Source organism: Melanerpes formicivorus, unplaced genomic scaffold, assembly GCF_026170545.1.
Source record: "Melanerpes formicivorus ecotype bairdi unplaced genomic scaffold, bMelFor1.0.p_v2 SCAF_71, whole genome shotgun sequence".
In the NCBI taxonomy this organism is placed as follows: Eukaryota; Metazoa; Chordata; class Aves; order Piciformes; family Picidae; genus Melanerpes; species Melanerpes formicivorus.
The window spans coordinates 2,719,869-2,738,455 of NW_027142423.1; the positions used below are offsets into that span (position 1 = coordinate 2,719,869).

Consider the following 18,587-nt stretch of genomic DNA (forward strand, 5'->3'; position numbering starts at 1 on the left):
AGCATTAGTTTTCTTCTTCCATTACTCTTGCATATGTAGTATACATTGTACTGTACAACACTGGTTATTTCTGTGGGGTTTATTTTAGGATTTAGTGAGGTACTGCATAGGATTCAGGGAATACATTTATCCTGTCTGAGAAAAGAGGAAATCGATAGCCCTAAAGAAGTTGTTGCTCAGGCTCCTTTTAATTTACCTCTGGCTGCTTTCTATAGTATCAAAACCAGAATCAGTCCCTCTGACATCCTACAGCAAAACAATCCTAAATTTTATTGAAAATTTCACACTGGGAACCCTGTCTATACTAGAGGTGTGACCAGACCATTTATTGATAAACAAGGGAGTGGAACTGACCGCCACAGCTTTGGGCAAAACATGGAGTTGAACAGCTGCAACAGCAAACTTAGCTCTAAGGTATTTCTGCAGTGGTGTTTCACATGCCTAGGGATGCTCTTATCGACTCACATTGAATTATTAGAGGGTCTCCAGCATGGTTCCTAGTCTGAGCCAGCTAAATGTATTTCTACCAAAGCCTGGCAGGCAGAGCAGCACAGCCAGAGAGCACCTGCAAAATATTGTTTTAAAAACAGTCTTTTTAGTAAAGTTACAGAGTTCTAATATACTTTTGACTCAGAAGAAGATCTTGAACATGAACCATCACTGCTGTCTGCTTCAAACTTTACTTATATCAGTGCTTTCCAGGGGCGGGTATGGGGAATGGGAAGAAATACAAGCAATATTTAAGGGGGTATGGGAAGGAAAGCTATATTAACATGGTACTGTGCCCACATAAGTGAAAGAGCTGGGAAGATGACAGCTTGACAAGTGATACACATTAAACAGATACTTCTGCATTAAAGAATTTCTAGGAGTTATTAAATTCCTCCTTAGGATTCACTATTAGCAATCTATGTAGGAACAGTAAGATGATGAGTGTGACTGCTCCAAATCCTAATGAAAGCTCTCGAGTCTAGCTGCTTCCATTGCTCACAGGAAGTTCCCAAGGCACATGGAGTCTCTCTTATGGCATAAGCATGGAGCACTCCAACCAGCTGTGTTGTGAGGAATGACTTCAGGCTGGGGCTGCTGCAGAAGTATGCAGTGCTGCCAGCACAGAGCACCCTGATACATCTCTCCTGCAGTGGCTGGAGGGAAATCTTTGCATATTCTAGGGAAAGACCCTGCAGTTTCCACTAAGACTGGCAAACTCCCACCACTCTGGTTTCCATGAAACAGCTGTCCTTACAATTTGAAAAGCCAACAGAAAGGAGTACACATGATAGTCATGTATCTACTCCAGATATTTGAGAACCTGTGCACATAATGCATACATAAGAACTACTTTGTAAACATAAAATACGTAGGCTGAAGGACTATTTAAAAAACATGGCTTTAAGTCATGTAGGTGAAGAAACAGAAAGCTTTCCTTTGAAGAATTACATTTCAGTTAAGCAGAAACACACTGAGAAAAGTTTGAAGTCAGGTGAGAGCTGGTTGTATTTCAGGACTCCTCCACAGCTGTGCTATCCTCTAATGATGATGTTAGCCAGGGAATTCAGTTAGCACTTTCAAGTTGCTTTCATCCTATTTAATAAATGAAGAATAAACTGAAGATAAACTAGACACACTAAGATGCCATTATGATGTCAGGAGTATCAACACAATCACACACCCTCCAAGATTTTCTTAATAGATACACATCATGAACACAGACATGTGAGTTTTACACAGAGTTTAGAGTAATTTAGGCTGGAAGGCACTTGTTGAGGACACTTCACAAAAGAGTTAACTTTTGTATTCAAACAATACAGGTAATTAAGATACTATGCTCTTTTAAGTTAGTTCCATATTCTTTAATAGTACAACTGTCAAGACTAGTTTTAGGAAGAACAGCAGAAGAAAGAGGTCTAGTATCCCACCCAAACCCATATGAACCCCAAGAAGTATTTAGAAAAGATTGCTACTGACAATGTGAACTCTCTGGAAGGAATCAAGATGCTGGAGAGAATAATGAACCACGAGGGTTCCTAAATATTTTCTCACAATCCCAATTACTAAACAACAGAATAAATTACTAGGAAAATAACCGGCAAACGTTGAGATGCAGTACTGCTTCATAGTAAGATAATTGATACTATCAATTTCATTGCATAGCAATCTTTCTTTTTGCAAAGTTCAAGTAACATTCACATCTTTCATTGTTTATAATGATGGGTTTTACTCTTCTCCGTTCTTCTGCACTGACTGCATGCCTTCTGCTTTAACCCTATTTCGTTTTCTTTTCCTTCTTTTCTTTTTCTCAGCAGAAGGCTCCTGACCCTCCTGTGTTTTCTTTTTCTTCTTCAGACAGCTGAGAGGATTGGGGCCACCTGCCCTTTTCCGTTTTCTTCTCTTTGCACCTTCTTGTTTAGCTAGTCCTTCTTTTTCTTTGAGCTGCACAATACTTTGCTTCTGGTACTCTGGAACAAGCTGATCTGTCTGCAACTTTTGAACAAATGCCAAAGATTTAGGAGAAGGTTTATCTAGCACCATAGTGTTCTGAATAATAAAGAGGAGAGGAACGCCGGCCTTCTTTTTCACTCTGTTTGCTAATTCCTGGTCCTGTAAAATTAAATACCTGAGTCAATATTTTGGGATTAAATGGTATTTGCAATTCAGATGCACATAACTTTAATACAAAACTATGAAGATAAATTACATTATGAAAAAGAAACTAAAGTTAATCTAGTAAATATACATGTGGCTGCCTTTCAGAGCAATCTCAATTTCAATTTCTCTCCTTCTGATTAGGTATACTTGTGGTGGAAAAGCTGTTAGCATTTTCTTTTTAACTGCATGTATAAAGAGAAAGGCATTTTTAAGGAAAAAGTCCCAGTTCATTGGCATGCAGTCCACCACTTCACAAGAAGCAACAGGATTTCTTCTACAAGCCACTTTAAACTACTTGCATCTTAGGTAAGTGTACAGAATTCAACTGTACACCATTGTATATATATATATTCTATATAATTTATACACATGGTCTGAATAAGAGAGCTAAGAAAAAGATCCCTGCCTTTCTCCTTTGTCCACAGGCTCTACCTTTATTTAGTTAAAGCTTTCAAAATTTCTTAACACTGAAGTTATATGCTCATTTAGCACTTAATTCCACTCTTCAGACTACGGTCCAAGGTGGTTCAGGGCAGGAGATGCACACACAAGCAGTATGTAAATGAACACTAATCAGTTGTTTCCTCATGTCTCAGGATGTGGTCAGTATGTTTTTCTACACTTTTTCCTATACCCTCTTACTTGAACAACTAGATTTTTTTTGTTACCCTAGAAGGTGAGACAGAAGATTCCCTACTTCAGAATTAACAAACACATTTAAAGAGTGAGTAAAGCTTTACAAGATTAATTCCCATGAGCTACTTAAAAAGCTCATTATCCAGGCTCCTGTAGGTTTCCTTATGTATCAAGGATCACTTCAAATGAAATGGAGTTACATTTCCCATGAGCATTTACCTGTGTAGCAATAAAGAAGTGATGAGGATTGCCATCTTCAATCATGGAAAGTAAACAGGCTGAACCACTCACAGGATCCTTGTGGTGAGAACAGTTTCGAACTTCAGATCTTTGGGCAATTAATTTTGCTCCATACAGTGCTTTCCCCAATGATTCCAGTTCTTTAATAACACATCTAAAACCCAAAAGCAACAGTGATTTCTAAATGAGAAAACTACTACACTTTTTTTTACAGTGGCAAAAGGTTGAAGGTTGACATGAATCAGTTAGGAATGAGCAATGGCCAGTTGTTCAGGTTCTGTGATTTGTAAACGGTACCTGGTAATCTGAAGGCAGTAGCCTATCTAAAGATGTCAGCAAGATTTCCTTGATTCCATATTTCATGTGGTTAAAAATCTGTAAGTTTATGGTTGCCCAACATTCCAACTAGACAAGAAATTGCAAACCTAAAATCTTCCTGTTAGCAGCACTCGGAGCAGACGCTCACACCGGAAAGCATCCATGCAGAAGTGTCTGTGTGGATGCTAGCTTGGATACTCAGAAGTGAACAGCAGATGAAATTTAACTTACTTCAGCCACTGAGTCTTACAATTAAATGTGGGCAGTGGTAGGAATATATGGCCTTGAAACATGGCTTCAGGGATACGGCATCAACTATTTTTCTTTCCAGAGAAGAATGTTTAGCCTTTGAGGACAATCTTTGCAAAGACTCTAACAGCAAGCTAGCTCATTTCCTCAGGGAAGTTCTGGTCATAGAGTCATAGAATCAGCAAGGTTAGAAAAGACCTCAGAGATCATCAAGTCCAACCTATCACCAAACACCTCATGACTAATTAAACCATGGCTTCAAGTGCCACATCCCATCCTCTTTTGAACACACCCACAGATGGTGACTCCACCACCTCCCTGGGCAGCACATTCCAACGGCAAACCACTCTCTCTGTGAAGAACTTTCTCCTCACCTTGAGCCTAAACTTCCCCTGGCACAGCTTGAGACTGCATTCTCCTGTTCTGTTGCTGGGTGCCTAGGAGAAGAGACCAAATCCCACCTGTCTACAACCTCCTTTCAGGTAGTTGTAAGACAGGAATAAGGTCTCCTGAGCCTCCTCTTCTCCAGGCTAAGCAACCCCAGCTCCCTCAGCCACATGACAGTTGTCACGTCACTGAGGTTCTGCCTCACCAACTTAACATTCTGTCAGCAGGGAAAACAAGTCCATTAAGCTAGCCTAAGTGAAAATAGGTCAAAAAGACCAACAGGTATTGCTGAAAGAAGGAAGCAGGAAGTGACATTTAGACATGACTGCAATACACATTGGATTAAAGTGATTTGCAAACCTTTCACAGCTAAAGTCATCACCACTTGGTCCTTTCTACTATCTAGAGGCATGGGCCACTTTTGTATGCTTTGAAAGATGGCTCAATGTGTAATTTTTGCAGGCTGGGGTATACATCCTCCTGATATCTTCAGTACTTGCCTCCAAGATGGACAGCTGGTTATTCTGTCTTTGCAGAAACCCAGATCAGGAAGATTTTATCACAGACAATATACAAAGTCAAGTAAAAACAAAGGCAACTTCAAGGCAACTTAAATTCTGCATGCAGACATCCAGTTTTGTCTAGCACACCCTGTTCTCCCTTAAAAATAGCTACTGTGGGAAGAACCCTAAGTGTGAAAAACACCAGGTGATTATTTTCCATGGGATGTGATTGTGCTGTTGACAGTATTCTGTCATTAAATCCATCTTTCCAGCTGTCTTAGAATCACAGAATTGGGGGAATGGAACAAAAATAGAAATGAATAGACTCAGATTGGATGTTAGGAAGAAGTTCTTCAGCATGAGTGTGGTGAGATATTGGCACAGGTTGCCCAGGGAGGTGGTGGCAGCCTCATCCCTGGAGGTTTTTAAGGCCAGGCAGGATGTGGCTCTGAGCAACCTGATCTAGTGTGAGGTGTCCCTGCCCATGACAGGGGAGGGTGGAACTACATGATCATTGAGGCGCCTTCCAACAGTAAAAATTCTATGGTTCTATGAACCCTGTATTGGCAGGCTGAAACTCCAGACGACCAGCAATTCTTTCCCTGTCCAAGAGATTTGCCTCTGTTCTCACTCTGCCAAGAAGACGCTGTGAGTGGGACAAAGCCCATCCAGGCATCCCTCACACATGGGGATTACTTCTCACCCCACCTCATCAATGCCTCAACAGTTTCTGCCAACATCGGCAAGGCGGCTGGTCCTGAAAGAAGCTCCTGCTCTCCTGCACGCTAACTGCGGCCCACAGTGCTGCCTCCTCACTACAGCTACCGCCCTCGCCATATAACCACGCCAGCCTAGAGTCCCTCAAGGCCCACCCCGAGGACCCATGGCCGTGACAGCAACTCTCCCGCATGCGCTGCTCTCCTCGTTCCGGGGCTCCCGGGCATGCGCGGCGCGGCTGCTGCCCGCCCCGCTTTGGCTCCATGCGGCAGAGGCTTACCGGGTGGTGCAGAGCTGTGTGGCCCCGCCGAGGTAGCCGGGCAACTGCTCCCGGATCTGGATCTTGTTGCGGAGCGCGGCCTGGCAGAAGGTGCCATCCAGCAAGATCTGGAAGGGCTGGCTGAAGTGGAAGTTGTGCTTGTAGAAGCCCATGTTCTTCTTGGCATGCTTCTGCCGCCGCAGCTTCATGGTGCCGCTGCCCGCCCGGAAGCTGCGCTGGGCCCTGCCGCCGAGTGGGGCGGGGCCGGGTTGGGCTTTCCACTGCCCTGCCTGGTGCTGGGGTCTGGGAAAGATGAAGCCGGGGTGAGCGTCCTGCCTGCGAGGGTCGTCTCTGTGGCTTGGCGAGGCCTGCGATTGCCATCCCGCCGCGGAAAGTGGCAGACACGGCCCGCGCCTGGCTCCCTTGTGCCTAGGCGGCCAGGCTGCCGTGAAGGGCGGCCCGGGGGAGCCGCCGGGTCCGCGGCGCGACACACCGATCACCTGCAGACGAATTCATTACTCTGCCTTCTCTGGTGCTGTGCTAGCGCCTGCCCTTCGCTAAGACCATAAATAGATGCGATTTCATTTTTTTTTTTTTTTCCCCCCCTAATGCACTCGAATGGTTTAATTAGAATTACTGTCCGAGAGACTGTAGTTTAATTATGCATTGGCATACTTTCCTTCAACCTCTGTTTACGTTCTTTGCCTGTATTAAGCACCAGCATAAGGTCTGTGCTCAAAATTGAGAAGCATATAATAAACATTTTAGTAGTACTTACCCCCAAATCAATTTCACTGCAGTCTGGGGAAATAGCTTTCAGAAACCTATGTTGCCCAAACCTCTCCCTGTCCAGGTTGAAAACAGGAGCACACCAGACACTGTGCAGTTAGGAAGCTGAAATTAATGTCTGCATTTTAGGCAGGCAAAGGGATGTGCTATCACCACCAAAACAGCATTTAGAGACAGCTGTCCTGCTATGCAGGTGTAACAAGGCATCTCTGTGCCAGAGACAACTGTACTGCAAGCAAAAAAACCACCTGCAGGTACCTGCCAGTTAGCTGTAATCAGTCAGACTACTCTAGGGTCATGTAAGCAAATACCCAGCTGTCATACTGGTCTTTCTGCTTGCAAACAGACATGGGCAACATCTGCTAGTGTTAAAGAGAAAACTGAAAAACAGCTCATTTATTTGCTGTTCTAGAAAGTAAAATGTTTAAGTGGGAAGATTTATCAGAGAATTGAGACTCTATGCATTAAAAGGACAAGAAGGGTGGAAAAAACCCCAGGTGATTATTTTCCATGGGGTCTGATTATGCTGTTGACAGTATTCTGTCATTAAATCCGTCTTTCCAGCTATCTTAGGAGACAGTTGTGTGTGCTCATGAGTATCTTGGATATAGATGGACACAATATTTAATTCACCGGTCTTTATCCAGGTATTACTGTAGTGGTGCTTTTACATTTAGTCAAGCAAATGCTAAAAGGTTGCCTGTCTAAGAGCATGGCTGAAACCATGTTGGCATCTGAAACCTCCATTCTTACAGAAAAGAAATTGAATTTTCAAAGCTCACATTCTGGTCCTGTAGTTCCTTTATTGCATTTCATGTTTATCCCTGGGGGTTTCTGTTCTGCTGCAGTTCCTACCTTTACTGTTTTTCTATCACTTTTGCACCTTATTACTTTCCATTTTCTATTTCAAATAAAAAATCCAATATCACCAATTTCCTCACTTTGATTCTCTTCAAGAAAATTGGGAAAAAACAAAAGTGGAATCAACTTCAGTATTAGTACCAATAACTTCTAGAGTCACAATCAGTCTCATGGTAAGTAATAGTACTTAAACATTTGTTGGCATAAAATGTCCATGTAGTTATGTAGCCTGCTACTACATTTTCACACTGAGCTCCTCTGTGTGAGGTCATATTAAGCACTGGAATATCTGGCACTAAAGGTTGTTCTTTATCAGTGAAACAGAATCCTGTAGATGCTGTAGACAAGTATAGAAAAGGCCTGACTTAAATGATTTGCATCTGGTGATGTGATCAGTGATATCTGAACAAAGTAGGTGTAAAGTGCTACTGTATTTATCAGTGAGAACTTTTTTAACATGGAGCTGATATGCCAGGGGATATTTCTTTTCCTTAAAATGCTGTCATCAGCAGAATACAGATGGCTGAACCCCCTGTATTACACAAGATTTATACACAGTGCTGTTTCCTGAAGTTGTAGTTGGTATTTGGAATTACCTGTGCATGGTATGCAGCACTACTGAGTATAACTGTAGTTAATGGAAGAGTAATAACATGTACTCAAGAAAACTGCATCTACTGGAGAGACCTGAGAGTTCCTGATATATCTTCTCCCAAACACTTTTTTTTTGGGGGTGGGGGGGGGTGGGGTGGGGTGTTGTGTTTTGTTTTTTTTTTTTTTAATAAAGGAGAGAAGAGAATGAGCATTTAATAGATCTTGTCTGTCCCATCACTTCTGAAATGTGATACACAAGTCTTTTTGCCTTCCTCCTATTTTCTCCCCATCCTGCGGGAGAGGGGACTGAGTGAAAGGCTGGGTGGGTGTTTGGCTGTTGGCCATGGTCCACCCAAAACAGATGCTTGTTATAAGGATTCTCACTCTGAGAGTGATATGTGAGAGGCATTCTGGGAATAAGAAAGGGACTTCAAAAGCAGCAAAAAGACCATGTCATGTGTAGAATTATGTAGAACAAGCTTTTTACTTGAACTTAAGTAATGGATTAAGTGCAGGCATATATTCAGTACACTTCTCTCAAATACAAACCTTACTTTACACAGAAAAGATGTTAGACAATTCTTTTTTTAAGCAATGCACCTGCCTGCTAAGGCAGAGTAGGTATATTACATATGCATCAAGAGAAGCATAGTCAGCAGGTCGAGGGAGGTGATTCTCCCACTCTGCTCTGCTCTGGTGAGACCCCACCTGGAGCACTGTGTCCAGTTCTGGAGCTCCTATTACAGGAAGGATCTGGATGTGCTGGAACATGTCCAGAGAAGGGTCATGAGGATGATCAGAGGGCTGGAGCACCTCTCCTATGAGGACAGACTGAAAGAGTTGGTGCTGTTCAGTCTGGAGAAGAGAATGCTCTGAAGATACCTAATTGTGGCCTTCCAGTATCTTAATGGGGCCTACAAGAAAGCTGATGAGGGACTTTTTAGGGTATCAGGATGTGATAGGACTACGGGGGATGGAACAAAACTAGAAATGGGTACATTCAGATTGGATGTTAGGAAGAAGGTCTTCCCCATGAGGGTGTTGAGGCACTGGAACAGATTGCCCAGGGAGGTGGTAGACGCCTCATCCCTGGAGGTTTTTAAGACCAGGCTGGATGTGGTTCTGGGGAACCTGATCTAGTGTGAGGTGTCTCTGCCCATGGCAGTGGGGTTGGAACTGGTCCCTTCCAACCCTAACAGTTCTATGATTCTGTATTAATGGCACATTGTAAAAAGGTCAGTGTTATGTTCATATGGAGATGTGCTATGAGCCCCTGTTGACATCTGAAAGTTTAAGCTTGAATACCTCACCTCCAAGAAAAACAAGCTTTTCTGAACTTCAGACTTCTGTAAGGGTGCAGGTTATTACAAGGCAATTTTACATCTCTGTCAGGAGAATCCGTTGCCATCAGGTTTTGGAGATTGTTTTTCTGGAAACAATTCCTTTTTGTAGATAATTAATGTTGGTTTAAGCAATTGTAGTTATTAGCACAACTTTGTATTTGAGGCAGTGGTGTGTCTCAGTGCAAGTACAGACTGCTGTATGTGCATTCTAAGTGATTCTTCCCTATTCCTCTATACTTTGTGATAATGAAATTAAGTTGTTCATTATGTTTAGAAATATTTGGAATTGCTGAGAGGGTAGGAAGGGAAAACAGAATTCAGACATGACCCCATTTAGAAGTGGTAACAAGTCATTGCAGGTTAGCCTGTCTCTGGTAACTATTCATGTGCAGGGTCTTAGCCTGCAGCATACACAAACATAATTCAAGTTGTTTTAGCCCTTAGTCTGATAGTTTGGAAGGGATTACATCTTTGAACCCTTAATCAGATAATTTCCATTAGCAACACTAGTTCTGCTCATAGCACTGATAGAGTGTAGCAGCATTGTAGGGAGAAATTACACCTGAATTATTGAAAGGTTTTACTTACGCAGGACTGGAGAATAAAGCAGTTTTGTTTAGTTCCAGCTGTGTTTTGATTTAGAGTATCACTCACAAATTATTAATGAAGTTTGTGCACTACTTGAATTTTAGAAAATACTTTGTGAGGGAAGTCTTCTGTTTTGTGGTTTCCCTGACTAGCTTGGGCAATGTTGCTAAAATTTTTCAGTCTGAAATGCTTTTTATGGCCTCCTATTCAGTATTTGCACTGGTCTCTTCCCTCCAGTGATCTGACGAGTCCTGTAAAGTAGGAAGTTGATATTTGTGCTTCATTTTTCTCGTAATCATAATTAACCAAATTGACTGAATTATTCTGGCAGTGCACTAAGTAACCTAAGTCCTATGCCAGTCCCTCAACTAGAGGTATTTTGCGTGCCCACAGCAATGTCTTTGAACATGCTGTTGTTCTGTGCTGTAGCTACTTGTTGGTTTGGGCGGGTTCTGGTCTTGTTTGGGTTTTTTTTTGGTTTGGTTTGGTTTTGCTTTTCCCCCCTTTTTAAATTACATTGAGTTTCTGTTCCAAAATTGATAGGGAAGAATAATATACCAAACTTGTCATATGCCTTGTTTTCATTCTTTTCCAGATGTTTTTTTTTCCTAGGTAAATACCTTTCACCAGCATCTTTAAAGTAGCCCTCAGATCTCTATCAGTCCATAGACTGAAGCTGAAAGCCACCATAATACTGTTTTCTAATCACAGTTTTCTTTAAAGCTGTTTGATGATATTTGTAAATTTAAACTGGATACGCATGTATGTATAGCAGCAAAATGAAATATTAATATTGAATCAACCAACTTTGTTCTCTAAAAATAACTTCAATAGGGGCAATGTCAGTGGGAATGTAGCATTCAGTCATGGAAACCTGCTACGGGTAGGACTCAAATTTGCAACATCTCATTGGCCACAGCATGCTGCCTTGAAACTCTGGGTCATTATTGCATCAGCCTCTCTACAAAACTACTTTTTAGCACAGTGCTCTAATCCTGCTGCACATGAATACTTCAGTCTCTTTGGGGCACAAGACACATTTGACCTCAGTGATGCTGCAATTCTAAACTTCACTCTTGAACTTCATTTAACAGATTTTTTTTCCCAAAGGGAAATGGGATTCATCACACGTAACTTCAGACATCTATCACAAGGTGTTCTCATCTCAAGTAGGTATCTAGGTCTCTTATTAGTGCAGATCTGGTCAGTGATAGGTTTGCCATGTGGGGGATGATTATTACACTAGATTAATTGCTTGAACAACTTCTAGTCCTAAAGCAGGCAGCTGGCAGGGCCTATTTTTGTGACACTTAAAAGCTGTTTTGTAGGAACAGGTAAATGCTGTGCCTGCATCTGCTGGGAAACGCAGATACATCTTTGTATTGATGTTGGCAAGTATGCTCCCATCTCCCAGTTTGAAATTAGCATCAGATACATTGCTAAGGTTGAATTTTTATGAGGCCGTATGTGTGGCAGTGCCTGGGGAGCTTTGGAGTGTTGGGTGGGTCTGCCTTTCACAGCCCATTCCATCTTTCAGGAGAATGTGTAGGGTTTAGGGTATTTAAAAAAACCCAACCCAAACCCCACAACAAAAAACAACAAAGCAAGACCAGTCTTTAATACCACACTTAAATAAACCCTTTCCTGGACACAAGATTAATAATTGATAGTTGAGGGGTTGGTTTGTATCAAACGTTAAAATTGTGCATCCCTTCAGTGCACTGAGGACACCCTCGTCCTAAAGACATTTAGCTCCACCAGAGTCTTGCTTTTTAAAGCTTAAAATCCAAAGCTTTTCCCTTCAAGATGGTTTATTAGATGTACATGTCCCCCCAGCCCCGAGCAGAGCTGCCCTCAGCCCTGCTGGGGAACCCTCACTGCAGCCCACTGGCCAAGTCTAGCCCAGTGGTATGGCTGTAACTTTGTATGTCCGTTTAGCATCAGAATCGCCCGTGGAAGCCACGCACATGCACGGCCCGAGATTCCCAGGCTCTCAGAAAAGGTTTGCCAGGCGCCAGCGAGCACGTGGAGAGGAGGGTAGAGGAAGAGCCCCTCTCCCGTCCCAGCTCGGTGACTTAGGATGGCCACCGGCGCCCAGCGAAAGGCACATCTGGGCTGCGCGCCGGCTGGCCAGGCCCAGCGAGGGCCGAGCTGCCCCGCACGAAGGCCGCGCAGGAATCCCGCCACGGCACTCGCGCGCGGCACCCCGCGGCGCCACTACACTTTGCGCCTCCCGCCGGGATTCCGCGCGGGCTTCCGGAGCCGCTTCGCCGTGCGCCGCCGCGCTTTCGCCGTCGCTTCCGCTGTTTCATTTTTCTCTTTCCGGCCGGTGCAAGGGGAAAGATGGCGTCGCGCAAGGAAGGCTCCGGAGCTGCCGGCAGCGGCTTTGGCGCCTCGAAAGGCAAAGGCAAGGCCGCCGCTACAGGCGACTCAGCCGTCAAGCAAGTGCAGATCGACGGGCTGGTGAGCGGAGGGGCTGGGGCCACTGCTGGCGAAGGGGCGGGCGGAGAGGCCGCGGCCGCGTGGAGCTGCCGGCGGGGCTGGCCCCGTCTATGGGGCGGTGTCGTGGCCGAGCGACAGTGTCCGTCCCGGCACCGGGGTCGCCTGGCGTCCCCAAGGATTTCATCCTCCCGAGTTTCCCAATCCGTAGTCAGAGTCCCTCTGTGCATGTCCCTCCCCGCTGAGGGGAGTGACACCCTCCCGTGTAGAAGCCAAGGCCGGGACATGACAGGAGTAAATAGTTTTTACTCGTATTCTAACTTCTGCTGTGCTGGTGCCAGGCTTTTCTGTTTCACCCCTCATACCTTAGACTGTTGAAAAATACACACGAGTAACAGTTGACAAGCATGGTGTGTTTTTTCATCATCCCTTGTGCCTTTTGCTTTCTGTGTTAGGACCACTAGCACCTACTGTCTTTTACTAATGAGAAATACAAGAAAATGATGGATGGAAGGGGTTTAGAGAATGAAGCTATCCTAGTTGAGTTGTTCCTTGCTGACCTCAAGTAGAAGAGTGTCTACTGAAGTCGGTTCTTGGCTTTGCTGCTGGATGTTTTTGTGTTGATTCATGTCTCGTACAATTGATGCTACTCACAATGAGATGAAATAGAAGAAAACTATGTATAAGGATAGAAATGTTTGTTGCTTCTTCATTATCTTTCCCAAATGTCACCAGACCACTGTACAGCTGAAGTGTGAAGGAGAACCAGTACACCAGTAAGGAGAAGGAAGATTCTCATTTTGAGGCAAGCTTTGAAGCCCACTTGGCATTTAGTGACAGTATCCAGTCATGACTGGGAACCTAAAGAGGTTCAACAAAGCCAGGTGCAATCTCTATACCTGGATCAGGGCAATCCTTCGTGTCAATACAGGCTGGGAGATGAAGGGGTTGAGAACAGCCTTATGGAGAAGACTTTGGGGATGGTCATGGATGAAGACTGGGACATGAGCTATCAGCATGTGCTTGCGGCCCCGAAGTTCAACAATATTCTGTGCTTCACCAAAAGAAGTGTGACCAGTGGGCTGGGGGCAGGTAGTTCTGCCCCACTGCTGTTGTATTCTGGTTTCAATAGCTTGAACCTGGTTTTGCTTTCTGATTAATTTTTGAGAGATTTATAGCAGGCAGATTATGCATGCATATAGTTACATTAACAGTTCTGAATTAGGAATGCATTTTGTGAGGTGTGATAAGCAGAAGTGGATGGTATTCTTCATCCAGCTTGACTGCAATATCAAATAAATTTGACTCTATCCAGTTTCTTTTATAACACAGAAAAAGACACTGATTGAATATGGATGCAGAGCTGTTGAGGTTTGTTAAATAAGGCATCTTTGAGTTGGAACTGATCATTCTCTGAATTATTGAATGGGTATTGCAGTTTAGGCAGTGTAATGAAGAGAAATATGAGATTTCTGTTACTCCTTTAAGACAGTATTGTAATCTGCTTTGGGTTTATTTATCAACAGAGGTTAGTAGTGGCAGCCTGTGTTTGCTCTAGATTGCTGAGAGGGACGTGTAGGGTATGTAAGAATTTGTACAATTTTAAGGGATAACACAGGTTTAGTTACATGTTAGGGAAAGTCCTAATATGTCACTGGTTTATGCCATCATGAAGTGCTTGGGCTGATTCAGCTTTTATTGGTTCAGCAAACAAAGTATCACATGGCTTGCATTTTTTTCATGTGGAACTTTTGTTCATATAGCAATGTGTCAGAAAAATTATGCTTAACAAATAAACCTATGGTGAAGGCAGTTTCCAGTACATGTGATCTAGTCTTCTGAAGAAATTAGGAATAACCCTCCAGAAATTCAGAATTATAATGTGTGGGGTTTTATTTCCTTTTGAAGGAGATGTAGCAGTTCATGTATTTGGTTTTGACCATCTTCAGAAAAATACCAGAAGATGAGTGCAAATGCATCACGTTTTGTTGTCTTCGCTTTGTGTTGTACAGATCTGAATAGGAGATTCCATCATGTTCCTTCCACTGAAGTAGGCCAAAGAAAATGTGTGTTCCCAGAAGTGGTGATCACATGCATAAGATATTTTTCTCTTTTAATTTTCCTTCTTTCTTTCTGTGTGGCTGTGGGCAAGCTGCTTTTTTATGTTCCTACTTTGAGAGATTAGCACTTCCCTGATAACTTTAATTTGTGAATGATTTTGACTATGAGGAGCTTTATGAAGACTCCTAAACACCTTCTGGAGTTCTTAGAAACAGTAGTTGTAAGTTTTATAGTATCCATCTGCAGTAATCACAGCTGAACAAGTGATGCTTTTAATAGTATAAAAACTGGAAAGGGAAAATAAAAAGTCATGACTGGCTTTTTGCAGCTTGGTTTGCAGTAGGCTTTTGGACCTAACTGGAGCTTACACCTTCTTAAATCTGTCCATGTACAGCTTTTTTACATTGGATGAAGTGCTTTCTAAAGGCATACATTACATTTGTGTCTGCTACTACTTCTGCATTCAGCAGGAAAAATGAGCAACTGGGAAGAAAGTTTATGTTCTTTCCTTTCATGTGTTACTCATAAACAGTAGGAACAGAGAGTTGTGCTACCCTTTCTCCTCCTCATGTGAAGCTTAGAAAAAGCTTATGTTAAATATATATTTTCTGTCGGTGCAGAATAATCTTGTTTCATGTTTGTAGTAACTGTTCAGAATTTACTTTTGCAGTATTTGTGTTCTTTTCAACAAGATAGCCATATGTGTGGTATAACATTAGTTAGGCTTAGTATTACATTGTGGTACTGGAAGTAGCAGATTGCTGGCTGTAGGGTGGTGTGAGTCTCTTGTTCTTCATTTGCTGGCTGGCTTCCTGTTGCTACTTAACCTGATCTTGGGAACTTGTACTCTTGTATTCCTAGGATAACTGGAAGTTTAGTTTTGCTTAATGAAGCAGCATGTAGATTCTCCAGTTTTTAAGTTACCCTATCAGAAGTACTAGGAAACAGTGTAATCCTAATAAGGGATTCTGAATTTCCATGAAATCTTTGAGATTTTTCTAGACCTTTTTTTTTTTTTTTTTTTAATGCAGCTTCTAACCTTTCTCTAGTTTCTAAAGTAGCAACTAAAGTAGCCTCCTTGGCATATTTCTGCAGTTTTCACAATTTTAGTAGTGATATCAGGCAAGATGTAAAACTGAAGGCAGAGATGAACTGACATGTCCCTTAAAGAGATTAAGATCAGGCCTGGGTTAGCACAACTTGCTCTCACAACCTCCCTCAACCCTGTGGATTGGAGGGAAAAGTAACATAAAAAACACTCTGGATTGAGAGTGCATGTTGAGATAAAAAGTTTTCCTTGAAGTGATCCAATACACAATTATCTTAGCCTATGTGCAGAAAAGCACATGGATAGCAAAGGATGAAAGATTGCTGAATCTTTAGGTCATCAAACTTAAAGATGAGAATTAGAGGCCATATTAATACTGCCAGGTAATATTTGTTGAAGCTACTTAATTCTACGAGTCTTTGAGAATGTATTTAGATGTGCTTCTTAAAGCTTGTAGAGAACTTAAGCTAAGCCTTTAGCTATCCATGTCATTTTGTTTATATTAAATACAAATATACATTGGCTAAAACATAAATATGTCAAGAGATGGGTAGAAGTTGTAGGCTTTGCATTTGCACAAGTGTGGCCATAGTGTAGGTGTTTCTCTTGTGTCAGATATGACTGATTTAATCAGATTGTTACTTTAAGCTTCCTTACATCATCTCTGATTTGGTGATGGTAGTAGTGTGCCTAATGGTTTGTATTCTCATCTATGGTATGTACAGGTTCTTAACTTCATTTTTTTTTAAACATACATAAAACCATGTAAGTCTACCTTTTTAAAACCACCCTAACATTGTTGCTCATTAGTTCCTGTAGTTGTAGTATCTTAAGTTGCTTTTGCCTTGTTTTCTTATTACCAGCCATTTACCAGCATATGTTGGATAGACTTGTATCCCCAGCTATTAATAGGGAAAGCTTAGCTTCTTGGGTGAGGAGCTCTTTAGGATGATATGTTTGATCATTGTAAATGAAATCAAGTACCCTCTCTACTGAAAATTGATTTTTGATACTCATCTCACAAATGTTTAAGTACTTTTAAAAATGTCAACTCTTGGTATTCTTGGAAAGAAAGTGATCCATTTCCTTAGTGTTTGAATAATTAGTAATAATAGTGGAGCCTGCATTGACCTGGCTAATTTTTATGATATTTCTTCAGTTGTGAAGATTGTACTTTTCCTAGCTGTTCCTGTGCTTTTTTCACTTCTCCTTTACCCTTTTTGAGGACTTCACAAGAATGCCCAGACTGTGTGTTCTGCCTGTGTTCTCTGTACAGTTTCTTGATGTTGCAGAGCTGTAAAACAGCATTTTAGAGTATAATGTCCTTCAGGCTGCATTGTGTTTTGTGTTTCCTCCAAAGGAATCCAATGGAATTTTAAGTTGAAGTTTAATCTCTTTGACTTTTACTTGCCCTGTTTCCCTGAAAATTTAGATGGGGTTCTGCTGGCACGGAGCGTTAGTGTGTGAATTTTATACTAGCTTGATGTGTTCATGGATGCCTTGAACCATGGAGAGGACAGAAATGTTTTGTATTAGTTGAGTGATACGTATGTACTTTCTATTAATCTTGAGGTACAATGAATTGCATGAATCTAAACCAGAGGGGAACTTCTGACACATAATCCGTGCTTCCATTAAGAAGAGAGCATTGTTAGGGAATAGCAAGTTGAAGGGGCAAAAGCCTTCTTGGAATATAACACTTCTCAGGCTTAGTGAAGCACCCACATCACGGTCTGAGGATTAAAATTTCAGTATGTTTTGTCAATGAATATCAGGTATACTTGCTGATAGAGCACAAACTTTAAATGATTTGTAAGAGTGTGTTGGTGCACTCAGCATCTACTACGTGTCAGTGTAAGTATACTCTAGTGAGGCATTTAAAACCAGAACATCTGGTATCGCTTCATGCCGTGAAACTAGTGTGCTGACAAAAGGAGTTAATCTAAATGTGGAGGTGGCTATAATGTGTTGAACAGTATTACACTTCAAGACTTGAAGGGGAAAATATTATTTCAGAGCAGCCTTTTTTTTTCCCCCCCTCAGTGTGCAAGGAGAAATAATGTGTTGCCCTCTATGCTGCTGTCATCAGTAGTTAAACTTTCCATTGTTTTTTGTTCCTGTTCAGTGCATATCAAATTGATGCCTTGCCTTGTAGTTATGTATGTGTGTCTGTTGAAAACAGTAAATTGCACTCTTGTGATGCTTGTTTGACTGTTAATACCAAGGAAAAGAGTGTTTCCACCAAATATCCTGCAGATAATTTACTGCATGTTAATGATTAAAACGTTAAGTCGGAAACAAATGTGACAATAAGCATTGGCTTTGTCTCTTATTTAGGTGTTAAATTTGACTTGGCCACCTGTGAGTTGGGAGGCGACTGACTTTGTTGCTGAGACAATGCATTATGTCCTCTTGCACAGTGAAACATGTTAAATACCCTCTTCTTGTTTCCAGTTTATTGTAACAAAAGTAGAGCTTTGTAGCTGACATGCAGCATGGTGTAATTGAGGGAAGTATACGAGATGCAGCAGGCCAGAAGTAGAAAAAGCAGCGGGTACCTATACTGAAAGGCCTTATGTATAAAATGAACATCTTTTATGCCTTATATCTTAGGGTTTTTTGTTCCACCCTTTAAATAATTTTACAGACTTTATGAGCAGCCTCATTAAAAAAGGAGTGAGTCTTCCATTTTTTGCCCCTTATCTTTGAAAAAAGTCGATGTATTTTCAGCTTATTGTTTCTGTGGATGGTATTAAAGCTTCTAGAGGCATTTTTTTGTATGATTGCTTTGTGTGTTATTTTTCCACATTTACACAGGTGCTCAAAATACATGCTCAGTGATGACACACTTTGGAGCATGGTGTTCTTCTTACATACTTTAATTTTCAGCCAGCATGAGGATTGAA

At 42.0% G+C, this 18,587-nt stretch overlaps 2 protein-coding genes across 2 annotated transcripts in view; one reads left to right on the forward strand and one right to left on the reverse strand.

Annotated features, from left to right (window-relative positions):
- Nucleotides 1–1,573: 1,573 nt before the first annotated feature.
- Nucleotides 1,574–6,200, reverse strand: UTP23 (UTP23 small subunit processome component). Its single transcript, XM_068163238.1, has 3 exons — nt 5,980–6,200; nt 3,505–3,679; nt 1,574–2,601 (listed from the first exon to the last, which is right to left on the reverse strand). Exons 1-3 carry the CDS (start codon nt 6,165–6,167, stop codon nt 2,218–2,220), a joined length of 747 nt encoding a protein of 248 aa, XP_068019339.1. The 5' UTR covers nt 6,168–6,200; the 3' UTR covers nt 1,574–2,217.
- A 6,245-nt stretch (nt 6,201–12,445) lies between these two features.
- The window catches only part of EIF3H (eukaryotic translation initiation factor 3 subunit H), an 83,617-nt gene continuing 77,475 nt past the window's right edge, over nt 12,446–18,587 (forward strand). Inside the window, exon 1 of the mRNA XM_068163239.1 lies at nt 12,446–12,596. Within this exon, the coding sequence (XP_068019340.1) occupies nt 12,477–12,596 (120 nt within the window). The 5' untranslated portion in view covers nt 12,446–12,476. The remainder of the gene's footprint in view (nt 12,597–18,587) is intronic.

Bases quoted from the DNA above. Each gene is read 5' to 3' on its own strand.
- UTP23 (XM_068163238.1), bottom strand. From the start codon at position 6,167: ATGAAGCTGCGGCGGCAGAAGCATGCCAAGAAGAACATGGGCTTCTAC. The intron at 3,680-5,979 runs GTAAGCCTCTGC...TTTGGGTTTTAG, and splicing joins ACACAGCTCTGCACCACCCG to ATGTGTTATTAAAGAACTGG. The intron at 2,602-3,504 runs GTAAATGCTCAT...TTAATTTTACAG, and splicing joins ACTTCTTTATTGCTACACAG to GACCAGGAATTAGCAAACAG.